The sequence below is a fragment of the Chrysochloris asiatica genome, unplaced genomic scaffold, assembly GCF_000296735.1.
Source record: "Chrysochloris asiatica unplaced genomic scaffold, ChrAsi1.0 scaffold00097, whole genome shotgun sequence".
Lineage (NCBI taxonomy): Eukaryota > Metazoa > Chordata > Mammalia > Afrosoricida > Chrysochloridae > Chrysochloris > Chrysochloris asiatica.
The window spans coordinates 8,291,642-8,314,828 of record NW_006408615.1 but is presented as its reverse complement, the minus strand read 5'-3'; the positions used below and the strand labels follow the sequence as shown (position 1 = coordinate 8,314,828).

Below are 23,187 nucleotides of genomic sequence, written 5' to 3'. Positions count from 1 at the left end.
TGGTGGGTGGGATGGATGGATGGATGGATGGATGGATGGATGCATGGGGTGGGTGGGTGAATGGATGGTGGGTAGGTGGGATGCATGGATGGATGGATGGATGGATGGATGCATGGATGGATGGATGGGGTGGGTGAATGGATGGATGGATGGATGGATGGATGGATGGATGGATGGATGGATGGATGGGGTGGGTGAATGGATGGTGGGTAGGTGGGATGCATGGATGGATGGATGGGTGGGTGGGTGGATGCTAGGCTGTGAGAGCACAGTTGAGATTCAGACATGGCTTTGACTCAAATGTGTGTTTGGGTTTTTCTGTGGCCTCTTCCCAAGCCTGTCTCCTGCTGCCACTCCCCCTGTGCCAGGTGGGTCCTTCCTCCTATTCTGTCTCCTTACTGCTCTCTAAAACACACATCTGACCGGGCTCCCTCCTACCTACTAGCCCCCTTCTCCCTTCTCTATTATCACCCCCAAGTTGAAGACCAAACACCCCTCACCCTTGGCTGCAGGAACTAGCGCTCTCCCTTCCCCCCTACAATGTGGGAGCACATAGTATGACCACTGGGTAGGCTGGGGTGGGGTTGTCAGACAAGGAAGAGATGAAAGTCTCATTCAGGCTGTGTCTATGCCGCCATGCTCCCGGGACAGGGTCAAGAAGCCATTTCTTGCCCTAAAGTGCAGCCCCCAAGCCTTCCTGAGAGCAGTTTAGGGGAAGGGGTGGGAACTCCACAGAGAGGAAGAATTCAGCTGTCAAAAAACCCAAGTGTTAAAAAAAAAAAAAAATCCTGTATACATACCGTATTCATTTATGGGTTTTGGATGCATTTTTTGTTCTCATTTAACTGAAAACGGCTTTGATTTAAAAAAAAAAAAAAAAAGAGGGAGGGAGGGAAGTTGGCACGTATCTACTCCATCTGGCCCAATTACTTCTGGTATTTTGAAAGAAGGACTTGAAACCTGCTGAGACATTAAACTTTGAGAAGGGGCTGCCGGCAGGGCTAGGTGGCAGAGCCCGATTCTAGCTTGGAGGCTCGCTCGGCAGCCTTGGGGCAGGAATGGGCTTTGGGGCCGCGGGTAGGACTAAGGGCTGCCCCGGGCACTTCTCTGGAGCAGGGAGTCTAGCAGATCTAGCCAGGGGTTGTGTAGCTGGTGGCTCCGTGGTAGACTTCCCCTCTCCCACGCGGGACACCGGGGTTTGGTTCCCTGCCAGTGTGCCTCTTGGACTGCTGTGGAGTCTTGTGTGTTGCTACGATGCTGGATGCTGAACGGGTTTCAGCTGCAGATATAGACTAAGACAGACTAGGAAGAAAGACCTGGAGACCTAATTCTGAAAATTGGCCGATAACCGTGTAGTTGACGGCATCACACCAGTCTGATCCATGGTGTTTCATGGGGGTGACCCAAACCAGGGAGGTCCTGAGTATGGGGCTGACTTGAGGAAGCGTGTAGGTATTATTTACCCTATCTACAACAAGCATGCCAGACTGGAAGATGAAGACATACCCTACTGGGTGGGTCCTGGCGGAGTATCTGCCTCCCAGAATCTTGTATTCTGTGAAATGACAACAGGAATGGCCCCTTCATGGGCCTGTCATTGATATTCAAGGTGATCAATTATGTGTGTAAATTGCTTTGCTTGAAGTAGGTGTTCAACACGGGGGACCCCTCCACTTCACAAGATAAAGCTTGTTTATATAGAGCCCAGAACTGCAGGGTAGAGCTGCCCGAGGGTGGTGTGGGTAGGCTGGGGTGGGATTGGGAGAACTGAAACAGCCTAGGACTTTGTCAGTTTGTACCCTTGAGGATGATGCAAGCATTTAAGCGCTCAACTACTAACCCAAAGTCGTTCAAGTCCACCCAGAGGCAGTTTTGGAAGAAAGACCTGGCTAGCTATGTCTGAAAAGTCAGCTGGTGGAAACCCTGTGGAGTGCAGTTCTCCTCGGACACACAGGGGGGCGCCAGGAGTTGGAATCCACTCAATTGGTGTCATCCCTTGAAGTGCTCAATCTACTAGCTACGTGCCGGTCGTCATCTTCTTGCCACTATCTGGCTTTGGAAGGATTCAGTGAGGGCTAGATGTTCCCATTTTACAGATGAGGAGACTGAGACTTGGGAAAGGCAGCAGACTGTGAAGGGTTCCAGAGTCCTTAGGAGGAGGGCTGGCTGTGGATGGACGAAAGGACTGAATCCTGAGAGATGCTAAAGATGGTTCCTTTTCAACTTTATGTTGTTGTTGTTATTGTTAAGCATTATCACGTGAGTTCTGACTCATAGCGACCCCCTATGCACAGAGCGAAAAGCTGCAGGTCTTGCCCCATCCTCACAGCTGTGTTTCAGTCCACTGTTGTTACCACTGTGAAACCCATCTCTTTGGGCATCTTCCTTTTTTTCACTGACCCTCTGCTTTACCGAGCATGATGTAAAATCCAGATAAAGTCTGAAGACAAAGCACAGCTGCCCCATAGGGTTTCCAAGGCTGTAAATCTTTACAGAAGCAGACATCTTTCTCCCCAGGGGTGACTGGTGGATTCCAGCTTTCAATCTTTCAGTTACCAGCTAAGCGCTTGACCTTTGTGCCATCGGGGTGTTTCTTTAGCTTGATGTTGTTAAGTGCCATCCAGCTGGTTTCCAACTCATAACAACTTTATATACAGAGAGAGTTTCTGAGGAGCGGCTGGTGGGTTCGAACTTCCGACCTTGGGGTTTAGTGTATTATCCTGCAATGCCACACCAGGACGCCATAAGACACATCTTTTAGAGAAAAAAGGATGAGATCATAGGCCATTGTTTTCTTCTCGCCTCTCAAATGCCTCACTCCAGAATGTGGTCCAGGTCCCTGGAGTGTAGAGCAGGCTCAGGGGTTGTGTACCTAACTGTCCCTGAGACACCCCTCACAGTAGAGTGGCCAGATGCTGATGGGCCATTTGACCACGCTCCTTTCTTCTAGATCTGCATGAGGAACGGGCAGGGCTGGAACATGGTGCCATGCGTCTGACCAAGAGCCTTTTGCTCTTCCTCTTATGAAAATCTTGTGGATTTTATCCAAAGCATTTGTCTTAATTTTCTCTCCAGTGATTCTGGGGTTCTAGGGTTTGGTCATTTTGGATTTTGCCCTTGTGTTCAGTGAGGCCCTTGGAGCTTGGTTTGGGATGTGTCTTCTTGTCTGTGTGAATGTCCAGCCAGAGACCACTTGAAGTTAATTTCTTGGCTTCAGGCTGGACCAGCAGAATGGTCGCTGGTTAAAGCCTCCTCCTCCTCATGCTGGGGAAAGGTTACCATTGCTCTCTCTCCCTTTAACCTGCCCCGTCCTCTGTTTCTCTTGCTGCCCCAAGGTCACTAAACCCACACCCTCTGGGGCAGGGTGGCATCCTCACCCCAAGCTCCAGCCTCCTGCACACCCTGCTTTTTTATTTCTCCCAGCTCAAGGTACATGGGCCTTGCCTCAAATTGTTCCCAGTCCAGCTGTGCATGTACCCTGCTGTTTGTTACATTGTACCTGGTGTTTGGTGCATTGTACCTGGTGTTTGTTACATTGTACCTGGTGTTTGGTGCATTGTACCTGGTGTTTGTTACATTGTACCTGCTGTTTGTTACATTGTACCTGCTGTTTGTTACATTGTACCTGCTGTTTGGTGCATTGTATCTGGTGCTTTTTGCACGCTATCTTGTATTTGGTACGCTGTGACTTGTGTTTGCTACCATGTACCCCCATTTCTAGGTGATTGTAATGTGAGGCAGTGAGGCCAAGACTCTCCCTCGCCTTGAGTCTTCCATCCCCTGCAGTCAGCAAGCCAATACCATCCAGAATGATCCAGTTTAATCTGCCTGGTGACCGGGCAAGGAGGCTGGCTCTCATGCCCATTTCACAGAAGGGTAAAGGGAAGCTCGAGTGGGTACGTGAGCTCAGCTTCAGAGGAGTGGTGCCAGTTCTGGCCCAGTATGTCGGCGGGTTTGCTCCCTGAGCAGCTGGCCTTGACCAGACTCGGCCAGCCTGGTCTTCCCTGGTGCCCACCCCTCTTGTCCTGTCCAGTGTCATCTTTTTCCTGAGCCTCTGTTCTTTACCTGGGAAGTGGGACACCTCCCTGCACAGGGCCAGAGAGAAATGGGGTGAGGAGTAGAAACAACTGGTCTGCACATACAGGGACCCAGTGGCACCCCCTCTCCTCTATCCCCTGCTTTGAGCCCACAGTCTCCAGGACACTGCCCGTCTGTCCGTCCAAGGATGACCGTGAAGCCCTGATATCCTCGGCTCCTCTTTAGGAGATGAGGCTTACACAAGGGGGCGGGGGATGACACGTGTTTGCATGTGTAGGATAAAGTGCACATATGTGTGTTTGTGGGGGAAAACGTGTATGTTTCCCTGTGTACATGTGTGAGAGTACATGTGTAGATACATGAGAGAGAAAATGTGTACGTATGTGCATGTGCCTGCCTATATGTGTGAGAGAGACAAACCAGGGGCTGGGGGCCTTTGGTTTCAGGTCACAGATCAGGAGGGAGAGAAATTCTTCATACCTGTTAGCAGGAGCGGCCCATACACTCACACACACATGTACACACACACACACACACACAGATCAGGAGGGAGAGAAATTCTTCATACCTGTTAGCAGGAGCGGCCCATACACTCACACACACATGTACACACACACACACACACACACAGAGGTTAAGATAGATGCACATGTGTGCACACAAACTTTCACACATATGCATGTTCAAACATGCACACATGTTCATACACACAGGTTAACACACACACATTTCCTCTCCAACACATATACCAGTGCACCTTTTCTCACTCAGATGTTCTCTTCCATTAATACACACATGTACTTCCAGCCACACATGAATGTGCATTTTCTGTCACACACATACATACTTACACACACACACACACGTACTTTTCAACACAGACACACATGCATGCACACACATACATCTCTTTCACACACATGCATGTACTTTCTCACACAGGTACACACAATCCTCTCACACAGATGTACTTTCTCACACATCTACACACACGTGCATTTCTCTCACATGTACACACACATTTTCTGCCTCTCACACACGTACACATAGGTGCATACACAAGGCATACATGTACTCTTTTGCACACACATATGTAGGCACATGCACATAAATAGGCATTTTCTTTCTCATAGACACACACATACACATTTTGTCTCTCTCACACATATAGGCAGGCACATGCACATATGTACACATTTTCTCTCTCATGTACTACACATGTACTCTCACACATGTACACAGGGAAATATACACGTTTCCCCCCACAAACACACACATGTGCACTTTATCCTACACATGCAAACACGTGTCATCCCCCCCCCCCAAGATACTTTTTCTCACAAACAGGTGCACACACACATGCTACAGTTCTCTCTCACATACATACATATTTTCTCTCTCACGCACACAGGTGGGTGAGCACACACCTGCACACTCATTTTCCTCTCTCTTGCACACATTCATGCACTCTCTCATACATGTATACGACAAGCACATAATATAACGTACATTTTCTCTCTCTCAGACATACTTGCCCTTTTCTTGCAAACATGCACACACGTTCTCTCACACACATGCATTTTCTCATACACACAGGCACGCATGCAGACACATGTACTCGCACACACCAGCACACTTTGGGAATTACACACACACACACACACACACACACACACGTGTATGCACACAGAGCTCTCTGAGGCCCCGCTCGGCTCCTCTTGCAGATAGAATTGATCACACGCTGTTGTTTTCCTCTCTGGAGATACCCTCCCAGGGCAGGCACGCTCACTACAGGAGATTAATGTTTGAAGCGAGTCCTCTGCCTCCCCAGCCTCGGAGTCCCAGCAAAATAAAAGACAAATGAAACTGCACATTGGAAGGGGGGGATTAATTAGGAATGACAAAGGACGCCATTCTTCACCCCACTCTTTGGTGCCACTTATCTTGCCGCTGACTTGTCGTAAGTGGCTGTGTGCAGACAGACTGTGAGATCGACAGCCCTCGGGGGCGTGTCACCGCCATTCTGTACAGCCTTGCCCCCACGTTGGCCTGGAGCTGGCCCCTGGAGCTGCAGCGTCTCCCTCAGCCCACTAACCAGGAGTTCCCCGAGAGCCGCTGGGCTGCTCCAGATCCTGGCCTGTGGCGACAGAAAGGTGGAGCAAGACAGATCTCCCCTTAACAGAGCTGCCGTTGTTCACAGAACCTGAGAACTGGGAGAGCCCCAGGAAACAGGAGGACAACTCGTAGGGAGGACTCACACCACGGCCCTGGCTTAATCAGGCATGGACCCACTCTGGGGTTGGACACTGTGTCCCTTGCCTCTCTGAGCCTCAGTTCCCCCTGCTTCAGAGTGGGTATGCAGTATCTCTGGAATGCTGGGAGTGCCCAGGAGGCCCTGGGGCCACGGATGGGCCTCCCCTCTCCCGGGATATCTTCTGTCCTGGTTCTGAGGGAAGCCTGGCCCGACTGGGGAGAGGAGGGGGGAACAGACAGGTTAGGGGTCTGAATCGGGGGGAGGGATGGGACCTGGTCAAGCTCATCGAATGCTCGAAGGACGCTATCTTAATGCAGGTGCTGTGTGGCTAGTACTGGTTACTGACCTCTCTGAACCTCAGCTTTCATCCTGTAGAATGGGATATTTAGAAGCAAATAGCTGTCACTAGCTGGTCCTCTGGTCCTTTTTACCCCCAAAGGGCTTTCATGGGGACCCAGGGCTGCTGCCCTGACAGGCAGCTCAGTTCCTGGCACTTGGCAGTTCGTGGGACACTCCCCCCCACCCCTCACCCCCCGTGGGGAATGGTCTACCTCCCGAGGACACTGAGCCTCCCTGGGGGTTGGAATGAAGGTGGGGCGTGAGTATCCTGTGCTGTCTTTGCCTCTGCAGTTTCATCAGTGAAATGGGTGCACAAGCCCATAGGGGAGGTTCATGGAGTAAGAGACCAAGGGGCAAAGCCCACAGCCCAGCCTGGCCCGGGGTGGCGTGAGAGTTACTGTGATTGTTCTGGGGAAATGAGAAGAGAGGGCTAATGCTTTTCTCCTCCAGCTGCCTGTGTGGTGGAGCGCCTGTCCCTGTGTGACATTCTCCGTTCATTCTTTGTTCATGAATTCACACACCTTGGGTAAAACCAACCTGGAGGGGGCTAAGAGAGAACAAGGGATTAAGGAATGGATTCAAGGTCCTCCAAGCAGGGAGTGCTTACCAGTGTCTGGGGATAGTGGTCATAGGCGGAAGCTTCTAGAAGAAGTGGCCTTTGTGCTAGGTAACGAATTGTGGGGCATGGATTGGACTGGGTTAGGAAGGGCATCTAGACAGCCTGGAGGTGAGGACAGGCTGTTGGGTGCAGGGAACAGGAGACAGATCTGTGAGGATGATTGTGGGGCTCAGCAGGCAATCCCACCAAGATGGTCTCAAAGGTGGGCTGGGATGGAGTCGAAGGCTGGGATCTGGGCTTGTCTTGGGGACAAAGGAGAGACATGGGGGATGTGATTTGGAGTCAAGGAAATGGGGTACCAATAGTCAGAGACATTCCTTCCCCCCTGTTTGGAGCTGGGCTGGGGGTTAGCCTGGAAGTGGGCAGTCCTGGCCTCTCCATTATGGGCAGTAGGCTTGTAGCTCCTGGAGGGAAGGTCCAGCCCAGGCACAGGACCCTGGTCCCAATCCTGTTGCTTTCTGTCACCCTCACACAAAGAGTGCTACCACTTCCTGCCACAAGCACAGGACTCCCCTGGCAGTTTAGTCCTTAGGGTGAACTCAGCAGCCCTCAGGAGGAGGGGTGAGTCCTGAGGTGGGTGGTCCTATGACCACAATTCTGGGGTGGGAGCAATGAGCTGAGTTTGGAGTCAGAGTCCCAGGTTTGAGCTCCGACTGTGTCACTTTTTCTCCAGGTGTCCCTGAACCTCTTTGCACCTCAGTTTCTGCATCAGGAAAGTGGGCAGGCTGGGCAGCTGGTTCCTGTGGTGGGTGTGAAGGTACCTTTGATGGTTGCAGAGAGCTTCAGGAACTGGGCCTATTGGTGGTGGGTGGGTGCTTTCTGGGCCCCACCTGGAGATACCCTGGGAGCCCCCCAGCACCCTAGGAAATGATGGGTAGCCAGGGATGGCCATGCCCAGGTGAATTAAATGAGTTCACCTTCCTGCCTAGGGGCTCTGAACCTCACCTGCTACCTGGAGAGGCTGAGAAAGCAGAGCGCGGTGGGTCCGCTTCATTCATTTTTGTAGACTACGCTCCCGTCCTGCCTGCTGTTAGGAATCCAGATTCACGCTTCAGGGGGAAAGCGTTGTAATGATGGGCCAAGAGAAGGTCATTTATATTGGCTAAGCGGGCTTAATTAGACAGGAGCCAAGGTTACTATAAGCATACACAAAAAGCTGTTAAGGGGTTAACCTCTGAGAGATTACATTGTATTCAGCGCTCTGTTAAAGTTTGAATTAATTTTTCCCATGGGTTTGTTCACATTCTAATTTTCAACTAAATGAGACATCTGTTTCAGAAAAGGAAAATTTGCTCGGTTGTCATGGTAACTATCATTCTGTAAGAAAATTATTCCAATGGTTACTTTACAGCAGAAAGACAGAAACTCAGGACATAACGCCACCTCCCGTGTTTGAGCTAGGATTCATATTCATCGTCCTTCCTGTGGCCTCTGGTGGGCTCTGGGCAGTCGGGAGGGCAGTGGGCTGCCTTCTGGGTGGTCGCTGTAAAAACGCGTACCGCTAGCTACTATAGCTCAGGCATTCACAGCCTGTGGTCTTATTGCAGGGTGAGGGTTTGAGGGGTGCACTGGACAGCCCCGCTGTCCCTGCCTGCTCCTCTGAAACACACGAGCACAGCCTTGGGTTTCAGTCATAGTGTCCACTGGACACAGTGATTGTACCCATTTCCCAGGTCTTACTGAACATAGAAGGACATGTGTTATTACTGAAGCCACAGGGGGAGGCTCAGGGGCCAGTACCTTTCCTTTCATTGTGGTTTTGCATGAACATTGGACTGGAGGGGTCGGGGTTATCCAGGCCTTCCTCTGAGAAGGGAGGTCACTCAGAAGAGCCCATCTGTCCACCCTGGCCCTATCTTTGAGGACCACTCATTGCTATTCACAGCCCGCAAGCTGTCCTAGAAATGATTTTTCTGTATGGATTGGATTCTCCCCACCCCCACCCTCCAAATTCCCATAAAAGCCAGGGAATCACTGTTCCACATTGTCAAACTCCTGGGTGGGATGATCCAAAGAGCCATGGTGCTACAGTGGTTAAGCATTTAGCTGCTAACAGAAAGGTCAGAGGTTCGAGTCCGCCAGGAGACCCGGTGGGGCTGTTCCACTTTGTCACGTGGGGTTGGAGTCAGAATTGCCTGGAGAGCTTTAACGACAATGACAATTCAGTCCTCTTAAACCTCCTCCCTCCTCCCCGCTGTGGCAGTGAGTGGGTTACAGCAGAGAGTGAGAAGGACCTCCCTGCCCACATGGGGGAAGGGCTGGAGCACAGGTATCATCCCATCATTATCCCATGTTACAGGTTACAAAGCTGAAGCTGCCTCAGGTGTCCAGACCAGGGCACGTTCCATCCATCAGAAATCAGTAGGGACAGACAAGCCCCCACTCTAATGCTTTGGACAGCAGAGCTGCCCACCCCCACCCTCCAATCCCACAGGCAAGACCCATTCTTCCTTGGGATATTCTGATGGTTCCAGAGCTGGGAAGGGAGGGTGGGTGATGGCCACAGGGGGAGAAGGTCAGGAATAGGTGGTGGAGGAGGGGTGATGGGGGCCCCGCTGTGTGGCCTTGGCAAGTAGAGCAAACTCTCTGAGCATCACTGGGGGTGGGCTGCTTCCAGCCTCCTAGGATTCAGGTGATGTGCTTTTGAGAACCAGGGAGGTGTAACTATGGGGAACCTGTTGCCCCAGTTGCAGCCCATTAGTGTGGGGTGAGGGGAAAGTGGCTCCTGGGGGCTCAGAGGGTCTTGCTGTGCTTCTGAGCGCCTCTTTCAACAACCACCCTGCTGTGGCTTTACAGGAACCAAAAAAAAACAACTCTCTCCATACTGATGAGGCCTCCTTCCACCTTGTAAATATTTGATTAGATGTTTGAAAGAAGGAACTTGGGTCGGAAGCCAGCACTAGCTGTATCCTTCCCCACTCAGCCCACTGCTGGGGGCTGCAGGGCAGGCCAGGGGCTCTGATTTATGAGCGGCTTGTAGGCTTTCCCAGCAGACATACTGCCTCTTCTCATCCCGTATGGCCAGTTCTGCCACAGTGGGCCCAGGGACTGAGGGGATTCATTCATTCATTCATTCGAGTGTAGCATTCAGCACTGGAGCAACCCCTCAGTGAACCTTCAGGCCAAGGGCTGCCTACCTTTTCCTACCTAACCAAAGCTGCCTTGTGACTCAGTATACACGTGTGGGCCTCTATTTGAATGAAACTATGCTGAGCTGGAGTGTTCTTTTCCCACTACGATATACTATGGAAAAGTATTCTTTTCAGGATGTTGTTGTGGTTAGGTGCTGTCGAGTTGGTTCCGATTCATAGCGACCCTGTGCACAACAGAACCAAATACTGCCCGGTTCTGCATCATCCTCCCGATTGTTGTTAAGCTTGAGCCCATCTCTGCTGCCACTGTGCAAGTCCATCTTATTGGGGGTCTTCCTCGTTTTCACTGACCCTTCACGTTACCAAACATGATGTCCTTCTCCAGGGATGAGTCCCTGTTGATAATATGTCCAAAGTATGAGAGACAAAGTCTGTCCATATGAGCTTCTAAGGAACATTCTGGCTGTACTCCTTCCAAAATAGATTTGTTTGTTCTTCTGGTAGTTCATGGTACTTTTAATATTCTCCAACACCATACATGCATCAATTCTTCTATAGTCTAACGTATTCACTGTCCAACTTTCACATGCATATGCAGTTATTGAAAATACCAAGGCTTGGGCCAGGCACACTTAGCCCTCAAACTGATCTCTTGATTCTTGAACACTTAAAACAGGTCTTTTGCAACGTATTTGTCTAATGAAATATATCATTTGATTTCTTGACTGCTGCGTCAATGAATGTTGATTGTGGATGCCAGCAAAATGAGGTCTTTGACAACTTGAATCTTTTCTCCATTTAGCATGGTGCTGTTTATTGGTCCATTGGTGAGGATTTTTGTTTTCTTTATATTGAGGTGCAACCCATACTGAAGACTGTGGTCTTTGATCTTCATCAGAAAGTATTTAAGTTCTCTGCAGTTTCAGCAAGCAAGGCTATTATACCATCTGCAGATCGCAGGTTGTTAATGAGTCTTCCTCCAATCGCGATGCCACGTTCTTCTTCATACAATCCAGTTTCTGAGATTATTTGCTCAGCATACAGATTAAATAAGTGTAGTGAAAGAATACAAACCTGGCTCACACCTTTTCTGATTTTAAACCATTCAGTGTTTCCTTGTTCTGTTCGAACGACTGCCTCTTTGTCTATGTACAGGTTTCTCGTGAGTATAATTAAGTGTCTGGAATATGCATTCTTTGCAATGTTGTCCATAGCTTGTCATGATCCACACAATCGAAAGCTTTTGCACAGTCAATAAAGCACAGGCCAACATCTTTCTGATATTTTCTGCTTTCAGGCAAGATCCATCAGAGGTCAGCTGTGATATCCTTCATTCATTCCTCATTCTCATCTGAATCCGGCGTGATTTTCTGACAGATCCCTGCCAATGTACTATTGTAGCTGTTTCGGAATTATTTTTAACAAAATTTTACTTGCATGTGATGTTAATGATACTGTCCAATGATTTCTGTCTTCCATTGGGTCATCTCTCTTTGTAATGGGCACAAATACGACTCTCTTCCAATCAGTTGTCCAGGTAGCTTCTTCCAAATTACTTGGCATAGTGAGTGTCTCCTGTGCTGCATCAAATTGTTGAAAGATTTCAATTAGTATTCCATCAATTCCCATAGCCTTGTTCTTTGCCAATGCCTTCAGTGCACCTTGGATTTCTTCCTTCAGTACCATTGGCTCTTGACCATATGCTACGTCTTGAAATGGTTGAACAATGATGCTCAATTATTTCTTTTTGATGTATGATTCTGTGGATTCCTTCCATCTTCTGTTGATGCTTTCTGTATCATTCAGTATTTTGCCCTTAGAATCCTTCCATTTGTAAATTGAGGCTTGACTTTTTTCTTCAGTTGTTTCAGCTTTAGAAATGCAGAGTGTGTTCTTTTCCTTCAGGTCTTTTGCACATTTCATTATAAAATTGACTTTGTGTTCTTGAGCTGCCCTTTGAAAACTTTCTGTTCAGCTCTTTTACTTCCTCATTTCTCACATTTCCTTTAGTATCTCTAGCTGGAGAGCAAGTTTCAGAGCCTCTTCTGACATCTATTTTGGTCTTTTCTTTCTTTATTGTCTTATTAATGACCTTTTGTTTTCTCTCTGTATGATGTTCTTGATGTCATCCTACAGCTCTGCTTGTCTTCGGTCTTTAGTGTCTAGTGCATCAAATCTATTCTTCAGATGAGCTCTAAATTCAGCTGGGGTATGTTCAAGATCATATTTTGACTCTCGTGAACTTGTTTTCATGTTCTTCAGCTTTAGGCTGAACTTGCATATGAGCAGTTGATGGTCTGTTCTACAGTCTGCTCCTGGCCTTGTTTTCACTGATGATTTGGAGCTTTTCCACAGGTGTAGTCAATTGATTTCTGTGTATTCCATCTGGTGAGCACCATGTATATAGTCATCTTTTATGTTGTAATTTAAAAAATGTATTTGCCATGAAGAAGTCACTGGTCTTGTAAAGTTCTGTGATGGGATATCCAGCTTCGTGTCTATGATCATTGCCTTATTTTCCAACTACTGATCCTTCCTCCATCCTTTTGCATTCCAATCTCCAATACATCTTGATTGCATGTTTGATCAACTTCAGACTGAAGAGATTGGTGGGATTCTTCAATTAATCATCACTCACTTTAGTGGTTGATGCATAAACTTGAATAATGGTGATATTAACTGATCTTCCTTGTAGGTGTGTGGACATTATCCTATCACAGACAACATTATACTTCAAGAAAGATCTTGAAATGTTCTTTTCGTTGATGATTGGGATGTGATTCCTCTTTAATGTGTCATCCCTGGTGTAGTAAGCAATATAATTTTCAGATTCAAAATGGCCAATGCCAGTCTGTTTCAAATATATTATCAGGAGGAACCAGTCCCTGGAGAAGAACATCATGCTTAGTAAATTGTAGAGGCAACAAAAAAGCGGGAGACCTCTAACGAGATGGATTGGCACAGGGGCAGCAGGAGTGCAAGGATTGTGAGACTGGCCCAGGACAGGACTGGGCAGTGTTTCGTTCTGTTGTGCACAGGGCCGCTATGGGTCAGAACTGACTTGATGACACCTAACAACAGCAACAACAATGCCTAGGACATTCATCTTTATGCATTCCACTTCATTTTGACAACATCCGATTTTCCTAGATTCATACTTCATACGTTTCAAGTTCTGATTATTAATGGATGTTTGTAGCTGGTTCTCCTCATTTTGAGTTGTGCCCCATCAGCAAACGAATATCTGTAAAGCTTTCTTCCAGTCACATAATCGACTTTGAGGAGGCAGCTCTTCCCAGTCGTATTTTGAGGGGCTCAGCTTCTGGGACTACATCTGACAGTATTCGGGTGCTCTTCATCATGTTCCAATGATCACTATTCTGGTGCTACCTAACAAGGTGGTTAAACATTCATAAACAGTCTGTGTCTCCTTCTTCCTAGCCTGTATTAATCTGGAAATGTAGCTGAAACCTGTCCACCGTGGGTGACCTTGCTGGTATTTAAAATACCAGTGGCCTAGCTTTCAACATCACAGCAACATGCCAGCTACCACAGCACGATGGACTAAAAGATGAATGGTGGTCTTTAACGGTAGTAGTATGATAGATAGTATGATGTTGTTTTAGGATGTTGTTGTTGTCGTTGTGAAGTGCCATTCAGTTGGTTCCGACCCATAGCGACCTTGCATAGGATTTCTAAGGAGCAGCTGGTGAGCTTGAACCACTGACCTTGCAGTTCAAACGGCTTTGCAGTCTGGTGCATTAACCCACAGCACCACACCAGGACTCCTGTTTTAGGGTAATTTTCTGAAAATATTCTTTTAGAAAATCATTCTTTCCTACTATGATATTTTCTGTTCTGTTGTCATTTTCAAATTCTGTTTTGATCCATCACATTGTAGTTTGAAAAACCCTGCTCTAGGTCAAAGGTCTTCATCCAGAATCAGGAGGGTTCATGATAATGATGGAGATAGTGATGCTGATGGCAGTGAGGACGTGATGCTGGTGGTGTTAGGGATAATGGTAAGGATGGTGTTGTTGATGATGCTATTGATGATGTTGGTGGTGATGATGATCCTATGATGATGTCGTTGCTGGTGGTATTGGGGATGGTGGTGATAATGGTGATGACTTAATGAAGATGATGGTGGTGATGATGATGATGATGATGGTGGTGATGATGATGGTGGTGATGATGATGGTGGTGATGATGATGGTGGTGATGATGGTGGTGGTGATGATGGTGATGATGATGATGGTGATGATGATGGTGGTGATGATGGTGATGATGGTGGTGATGATGGTGATGATGATGGTGGTGATGATGGTGATGATGGTGGTGATGATGGTGATGATGATGATGGTGATGATGATGGTGGTGATGATGGTGATGATGATGGTGGTGATGATGGTGATGATGATGGTGGTGATGATGATGGTGATGGGGATGGTGGTGATGATGGTGGTGATGATGATGATGGTGAGGTGATGAGGATGATGGTGATGAGGATGATGGTGATGATGATGATGATGGTGATGGGGATGGTGGTGATGATGGGGATGGTGGTGATGATTATGATGGTGGTGATGATGATGGTGATGGGGATGGTGGTGATGATGGTGATGATGGTGATGGGGATGGTGGTGATGATGATGATGGTGGTGATGATGATGATGGTGATGGGGATGGTGGTGATGTGGATGGTGGTGAAGTGATGAGGATGGTGATGATGATGATGGTGGTAATGATGTTGGTGACAATGATGGTGATGCTGGTTGTATAGTTGTGGCAGTGATGATGCTGAAAGTGGGGATGGTGGTGGTGATGCTGCTGCTGCTGATGGTGATGACTGTTCTAGAAATAGTCATGAGATGATGATGGTGTGGTGCTGTAGGGTAAGCATTGGATTGCTAACCACAAGGTCAGCAGTACAAACCCACCTGGTGCTCCTTGGAAGCCCTATATAGCAGCGGTTGTTCTGTTGTTGTTAGATGCCATCGAGTCAGTACCGACTCACAGCAGATACACTACAGAACAAAACACTGCCCCGTCTTGTGTAAACCTCACAGTCATCACTATGTTTGAGCCCATTGCTGCTGCCACTGTGCCAATCCATCACGCTGGGGGTCTTCCTCTTTTTTTACGACCCTCCACTTGACCAAACATGATGTCCTTCTCCAGGGACTGGTCCTTCCTGACAATATGACGCATCCTGGTGTGGCACTGTGGGTTAATGTACTGGACTGCAAGGTCTGTTTGAATTGCAAGATCAGTAGTTCAAGCTCACCAGCTGCTCCTCAGAAACCCTATATCGGGTCGCTGTGAGTTGGAACTGACTCGACGGTACTTAACAACAAGGAGAGCCAAAGTCTAGCCATCTCAGTAGGGGCGGGGAATCGCTTTTCTGCCAAGGGCCATTTGGATATTTATAACATCATTCGCAGGCGATACACAATTATCAAATTAAAAATTAGCTGCTATATTTGGTCAAACATTTCATTATCTCACCCCTAATGTGATGGCTGGAACTGCGGTTGCTTTGGTAGGGCCAGACCAAATGATTTTGTGGGCCTTCTACATAGCTCCCTGCTCTCCAGGGTCTGTATGAGCCAGAACAGACTCAACGGCATTTAACAACTGTGAATCAGACATCGTTTAAAATAACACACATGGAAAACCAATTTAAGCCTCTCAGTCACCCCATTTCAGCAGAGAGGATTATCACCCCCATTTTACAGAAGAGGGGATGGAGGCATAGAGAGAAGGTAAGTCACTTGCCCCAAGTCACACAAGTCTTAGCCTACCAACTCAGGTTTGTCTGACCCAAGATTCCCTTGAAATTGAGTATGAACCTGTGTGTGTGCTGTCCAATTTCTGGCAGAGAGACCCTCTAGGCTTTCTGCAGGCTCTCGAGGGCACACCTGTGTGTGGGTGTCTGAACACCCCGCTCCGTGGGTGGCCCATTCAACAGCCAACTCCCTAGCCTTGGCCACCCAGCTTCCTGGTTTTTTTTACTTCTTAGGGACCTGCTGTGGATGGGGACCTCTCAGGAAAGTCCACACCTAGGGAGGCCAACAGCTCCTCAGCTTCCTGCTCTCTGACCACGTTATTTCTCCTCTCAAACTCGGAGAGAAGATCCCCTGGTTCACTGCCAGGGAATGAGGGCCTTAGTCCATTGTGAAAGTGGTTCTTCTGGAACCCATTCACGGTATTCTTTCCCTCCCCCTGCCACAAGAACAAGACCACAACTTGCTTCCTTGTAGTCAGAGCTTAGCTGGTGGGGGCTTGAGAGATGGGGGCTAGGAGGCTCTGTCTGCTTTGGGTAAGTTCTCCTGGGAGCTATCTGGGGTGTTTCTTGTGAATATCAGGGATTGATTTCAGCTTTGAAGTTTTGGCTGCAATCCTAGGTCAACAGAAAAATACTGTTTGGCATCGTGCTAACAACTCATTCATGAGTTCTCACTGACTACTATTCTTTAAACAAACATTGATTTGCTCCCTGGTGCCTAGCTTTCACAAGTGAGAACAAGGCTTTTTAGCAGAGTGTTGGAGGGTAAGCATGGAAATGGCAGGAGGGGAAGAGGAGGGAAACTGTGTTCCGGGCAGGAGACATGGTGTGGGCAAGGCTGGCAATGGAAGAGAGAGCGCTTATGTGTCTGAAAGGTGAGAAGACCTTTAACACCAGTGACCGTTGTGGTCATCCCCCTGCTCCTTTGTGGACTCCTGTTCCAAAGGTTCAGACGAGATTTAGGCGATGCTAACACAGACGTAGAGGCTGTGGGGAGAGAGTGAATCAAACTGGGGCTCTAGTGACACTTCTTCACTGATTCACTGCATGACGCTAGTATTCCTCCTTGTCCAGAAACTGGGAGAGCAGGACTAAGTCAGGGTTTTCCAATGGGATTCCAAGGAATTACATTGACCAGGTGTCAGGGCCTTATGGGATATCACATGGACCATGAGGGGGCGCATTTAAGTAGCAGCTTTGTGCATTGAAGAAGGTGAGGGTGGGCTCAGTCCTGCCTGGACTCTGGCTGGGAGCTCAGGTGGGACAAGGAACTATGCATCCTACATGTGGGACCCACTTTCTCCTGGCAGAGACTTGCTTGTTGCTACTCTGGGAGGGAAGTTGGATTTGTTCTTGGGGTGCAGGGGTGCGGTGAGGAAAGAGGCGTGGAGAATGCTTTTCGTGGATTTCCTCTAAAAAGCGTAGAGCAAGAAAGATCTTTGGCCGAAACCAATGCATTTTTGAGTTTCATTTTTTATTCCATCAGTAACGCTTATCATAGAAGAAAAAAAAAAATGCAGGTAAGAGGAAAGGGGGAAGTATCGCCCGTGAGATCCCGCAGCCCACCGGCTCAGCAGGGTTCTTAGCTGAGTCTGTGTGAATATTCCTTTGAGTTGGGTTTCCAGAGACAAGCTGGATGCCCACTGGCCCTGTGGCTGCCTCTCCCCAACTCACCTTCACTCTGCCCACTAGCTGGCTCTCTCTGACCGTCTCCTCTTTGCCCACAGGCAGCCATGGTTTTATGGCTGGGGCTTTAACCTTCCACGAGGCCAAGCCCTGCTGGAGAAATGGAACCTCATTCCTGAAGGGATAGACATCCTAATAACCCACGGACCACCGCTGGGTAAGAGCGCCTGTGGGGAGGGGGCATGCAGGCCCGTGTGCTGTGTGTGTGAGTGTGAGTGTATTGATGAGGATGGAGTGACCTGTCAGAGGAGCCTGGATGGGTTCTGTTCTGACACAAAGCTGCTGGCACCTGGGACAAGTCTCCTTCATTTACTGAGCACCTACTGACCTGTCAGAGGAGCCTGGATGGGTTCTGTTCTGACACAAAGCTGCTGGCACCTGGGACAAGTCTCCTTCATTTACTGAGCACCTACTGTGTGCTGGCGGCTTGCTCTGTTACCTCACGGGCTCCTTGCAGTGAAGTGGGGAAGGGAGAGTCATCCATCCTTGTCAGAGCTGGCACATGAGCTCCGAGAGGCCAGAAGGCAGCTCTGGGCCCTTCTCCCTCCAGGCCTGAGTCTATGTAGCTGAGAAGTGGGGATCTGTGCTGGATTCCACCTGGCTCTCCCTCATAAAGCACAGTCCCGGACCTCTCTCACCCAGCCCCAAATCCAGGTGAGGGGCTCTGTTCCCTCAGCCCCATGCATCCCCATTGTCCTCAGAGCCTGGAGGTCAACCTCCCTTCCTCCCGCCTCTCCACCACTGCCAGCATCCTGGTCCAAGCCCCCACCATCTCACCTGGTCCTTTCTTCCTCCTTGCTTTATTCCTGCCCCCCTCCTCCCCCTCACTCTTCCCTTCCTTCCTTCCATTCATCCAACCATCTGATCATAGCATCTTTGGGGGTCCTACTCTGTGCATGCCCCACCCTGCCCACATTACCATCAACAGACAGCTCCTGTTGAGAGAATGCCTGTGTACCCTGCATTACAGCCGGGGCTGGTGGGCTTCATCTCCATACTTTGATCTCCAGGGTGGGCCAGGCACTGGGACTTGAGAAGGGAGCTGAGCCACAGCAGGGTGGACCCCTGTGTCCAGCCAGCACCACTCAGCGTAGTGGTTACGAATTGGGCTGCGAACCACAAGGTCAGCAGTTTGAAACTACCAGCTGTTCCGCAGGAGAAAGATGAGGCTTTCTGCTCCTGTAAAGATTTACAGCCTCGGAAACCCTGTACAGGGTCATTATGAGTCAGAATCGACTCCACAGCACATCACCACCACCACCACTACCACCACCACCATAGAGGAGAAAGCAGGGGCACAGAGAGGATAAACAACTTGCTCAAGATCGCACAGCCACTGAATCACAGAGCCTGGGGTTTCACAGCCCCCACACCTCCTCTCCTCCCTACTTCCCTTGGCCCTCTCTTCGCCCTCCCTTCTCAGCCTCATTCCTCTTTAAGTCTGTATGGAGAGCATTCTGGGAGCTGAAGGCCCCCCCTTCCCCTTCCCAGCAACCACAGAAACCCTGCCCACCCAAACAGAAAGGGACCACGATGAACTCTAATTGCTCGCTTGGAGTAATCAATTATTCTTCGTTTGTGTAGCCATGTGAGGATAATAAGCAGCCGCCATATGGGGTGGTTCTGGGAGGCTGGTGGTGTGAGCAGACACAGACGTGGCTGTGGAGCCATGCTGCATCCAACAAGACGTTCATTTTATGATCTTGGGGGTTGGGGAGAGTGTGTTCAGAAAGTCTTGGCACCAAAACCCACTCCCCTCTGCTCTGGGGGTGATGAAGTGTGCCAATCACTAGAGTGCCATTGGGCCGGGTCGTTCCTTCTTGCCTCAGTTTACTCTTCTCTGCAGTGGGCAGGTGGGCATCCTCAAGGCTGCGTGGAGCATGAATAGTCTGGGGGAGGTGTGGCCATCAGACACCAAGCACTTCGGCCCCAGGTGCCCCTCCTAAGTGGGCTCTGAGAGTGGATTTCAGGTGGTTCTGCTGAGGAACTCTGCCGAGGAACCGAGTGATGCTGCCGGGCCAGACGCCTGTAAGGGGCAGAGCCATGGCTCCATCCCTGAGGCCGATGCAGGACCAAGTGGTAGGGTGCAGCTCAAGGGTGGGAGCTGTGTCCGGCCTGAAATCCGGGACCTGAGGTATCACTGTGACCCCTGCTGCTGCTGTCTGGGCTGTGGGAGTGGGGCCTCCTGGACCCCCACGGTGTCTCATGTCGCACCCTCTGTGCAGGCTTCCTGGACTGGGTCCCCAAGAAGATGCAGCGGGTGGGCTGTGTGGAGCTACTCAACACGGTGCAGCGGCGTGTCCAGCCGCGGCTGCACGTCTTTGGCCACATCCACGAAGGTCAGTCAGGGGTGAGGTGGGTAGTGGGCTTTACACACAGGGCTCCCTGCTACCTGGTAACCCTGTCCCTGGTCTCTCTAGCCACAAGGGAGGTGGCCTGGTATAATTTTTACTGTAACCTCTGTATGCATATATGGGTCTCAGTGAGTTATTGCTAAAATGTTTCATCATAGAAAGATGAACACAAAATGGTAAAACTCTGGGCTCTGAAACTGGGCCATGCCTTTAGCCTTGGAGAGCTTCAGGAGGCTGGACAGGGACTTCCTGAGGAGGGGCTACTTGAGCCATGGCCACAAAGAGGATGCTGGACTTGGTCTTTACACCATGAGCTCCCTAGGACGTGGCCCTGATCTGTGGTTTACTTGCTCCAAGCCTGGAATACAGTGTTGTTGTTAAGTGTCATCGAGTCATTTCTGACTTATAGCAACCTTATGTAAGGTTTCCAAGGAGCAGCTGATGAGCATGAACTGCCGACCTTGTAGTTTAAACTGACCTTTTGGTCCAGTACTTATCTTACAGAGTCACACCAGGAGATGCACGGTAAATGTGGAGGGTCTGGGCCACTGACCAGAGGACTCTGGTGATAACGGTGATACAGATAGCTCGTCCCTCCCCATTGTCCGGTACACATACAGGCATGGATGGCATTCTGACTTCTGTCCGGGAATATGGGAGCCTTTTGTCCTGAGCTCATCAGTGTTGGGAGGGGTGGTGTCCACACCACACTGCAGGGTGGTGGGGCAGGCAGCCATGTCAGTGACACAGATGTTGGCTCCAGCCCCAAAGCTCACACTCTCACACCTGAGCTCATCACTAGATATGACCCTAGGAGCCCTCAGCCCTCCTAACCGGAGCTTGATTTGACTCCACTTGGGAACCAATGCCTCTTCTCACTCCTTTCCATACGTAAGACTTCTATGCAAATCTTCACTGTCTGACCAGGCCACCAACACGAAGCACACGGGCTTCTGGGAGACATGGAGGAACATGGTTTCCATCTACAGTGACACCAGGGTCCTTGGACCGCCATACAGGCCTCAGCCATGTTGCTTCCTTTTCTCACTCAGAGGCAAACAGGTCTCAGAACCCTACCCTGGGAGTCTTACATGGCAGTAGGAGTGGTCACAGCAGCAGGAGTGGTCAGACCTTGCCCGGCCCTGAAGGAGCTCATAGAGTATTGTAGCAGCAGACCCCTCCCCTGAGGCCCAGACCCAAGGTGGCCTGTAATCCAAACCCCAGCCCTCATGCCTGTATCGGGACTCCAGCGAGTGTGTCAGCAGGACAGGGATGGAAATGGTTCTACAAGTTTGGAGGATATCTGAGCTGAAGGTTGAGGAAGGTTCTGCAAGTAGACACTGGTGGAAAGAGGAACTGGTGAGGGCAGAAGTCAGGAGGAGAAAATACAAGCCAATGAGGACAATGATGAAGATGTGAGGAGGAAGACTGGTAGTCATGGTGATGATTAGGGTTGATGATGGTGGTGATGATGGATGATGGTTGGCTAAAGACCATGACAAGGATGCCGGTGATCGGAGGGTAAGTCAAACAGGATTGTGACAAAATCATAGAAACCTTTATTAAATAAAAATATCAAAATGTGAAGTGACTGTTTCTTGTCATATCCTCTATCTACACTCTCGAAATGGTATTTCCATCTCTTTAACCCTTCCCTGAAAAATTTTGCGTTCTTTTTTTTTGTAAGGTTTTTATTGTGGATTTACTGAAAGTTTACAGGGCAGGAAGTTGGTTTTACATTCAACAAATCATACACCTTGTTCCATTAGAATCATTATAATCCCCTCCATGTACCATCAGTAACAGTAGTTCTCTAGGTCCACTTTAGCTTTTTTTTTTTTTTTTAACACTCAGGCATATGTCATAATTTACACCACCAAAGGGTACATTCTGCAAGTCTGTATCCTGGCCACCATCTCTTAGTCTCTTTCTTCCCATGAATCTACAGAGTCCTCAGCTGCTCCCTCTCTCCATATCTCCATCTCTGGTATCACTACTTCTCTGGATAAGGTCTTGCATTCTACTTGTGCTCTTCTTCCTTGATAGGTCCTAGGGTTCTTTGTTTATAGACTGTAAGATTAACTACTCCCGTTTTTATTACAAAACTTTTACCTTTACAATTGTGATTGTCGCATTAAGTCATGATAATGATTACTCACTATTGAATCATAAGAATCTTATCCCCATCTCTTTTAACCAGATCCATCTAGACAAGACGAAAACTATTCAGGGCAACTCTTCTCTCCCCCTCCACACTATTAAACTAAACTCCCCCTTGAAATCTTGTAAGCCAGACACTTCGTGCCTTTATCACGCCCTCACTTTAGGTAGCCAGTGTCTAAGTTGCCCATCCCTATCTGCCCTGTGTACAGAGGGGATAGCATTGATACTTGATGTGAAGACTCCTTGCCTTTCTGTTGGTATTTAGAGTAACTACCTCCATGAGTCCAGCACTCGTCAGTCAGTTTGTCATACTGTGGTGGTTTGTGAGTTGCTGTGATTCTGAAAGCTATGCCATAGGTATTTTAAATACCAGCAGGGTCACCCACTGTGGACAGTTTCACATGAGCTTCCAGACAAAGACAGACTAGGAAGAAGGAATGATGAACTACTTCTGAATATTTAGTCACTGAAAACCTTATGACTAGCAGAGAAACACTGTCAGATATAGTGTCGGAAAATGAGCCCCTCAGGATGGAAGGCACTCAAAATGCAACTGGGGAAGAGCTGCCTCCTCAAAGTAGAGTTGACCATGATAATGCGAATGGAATAAAGCTCATGGGAGAAAAGCCCGGGGGACCTTCATTTGCTAATGGGCCACAAAGCAAAATGAAGAGAAACAGCTGTAAACAATCCATTGAAAATCGAACAAGGAATGTACGAAATATGAATCTGGGAAAATTGGAAGTTGTCAAAAGTGAAATGGAACGCATAAACATCGATATCTTAGGCATTAGTGAGCTGAAATGGACTGGTATTGGCCATTTTGAACCTGATGACCACATGGTTTACTATGC

At 48.9% G+C, this 23,187-nt stretch overlaps 1 protein-coding gene across 1 annotated transcript in view; it reads left to right on the top strand.

The window, feature by feature from the left end:
- MPPED1 (metallophosphoesterase domain containing 1) overlaps window positions 1–23,187 on the top strand; it is a 107,868-nt gene that overhangs the window by 78,460 nt on the left and 6,221 nt on the right. The window contains exons 5-6 of the mRNA XM_006866844.1: window positions 17,858–17,973; window positions 20,042–20,155. Of these exons, the coding sequence (XP_006866906.1) occupies window positions 17,858–17,973; window positions 20,042–20,155 (230 nt within the window). The remainder of the gene's footprint in view (window positions 1–17,857; window positions 17,974–20,041; window positions 20,156–23,187) is intronic.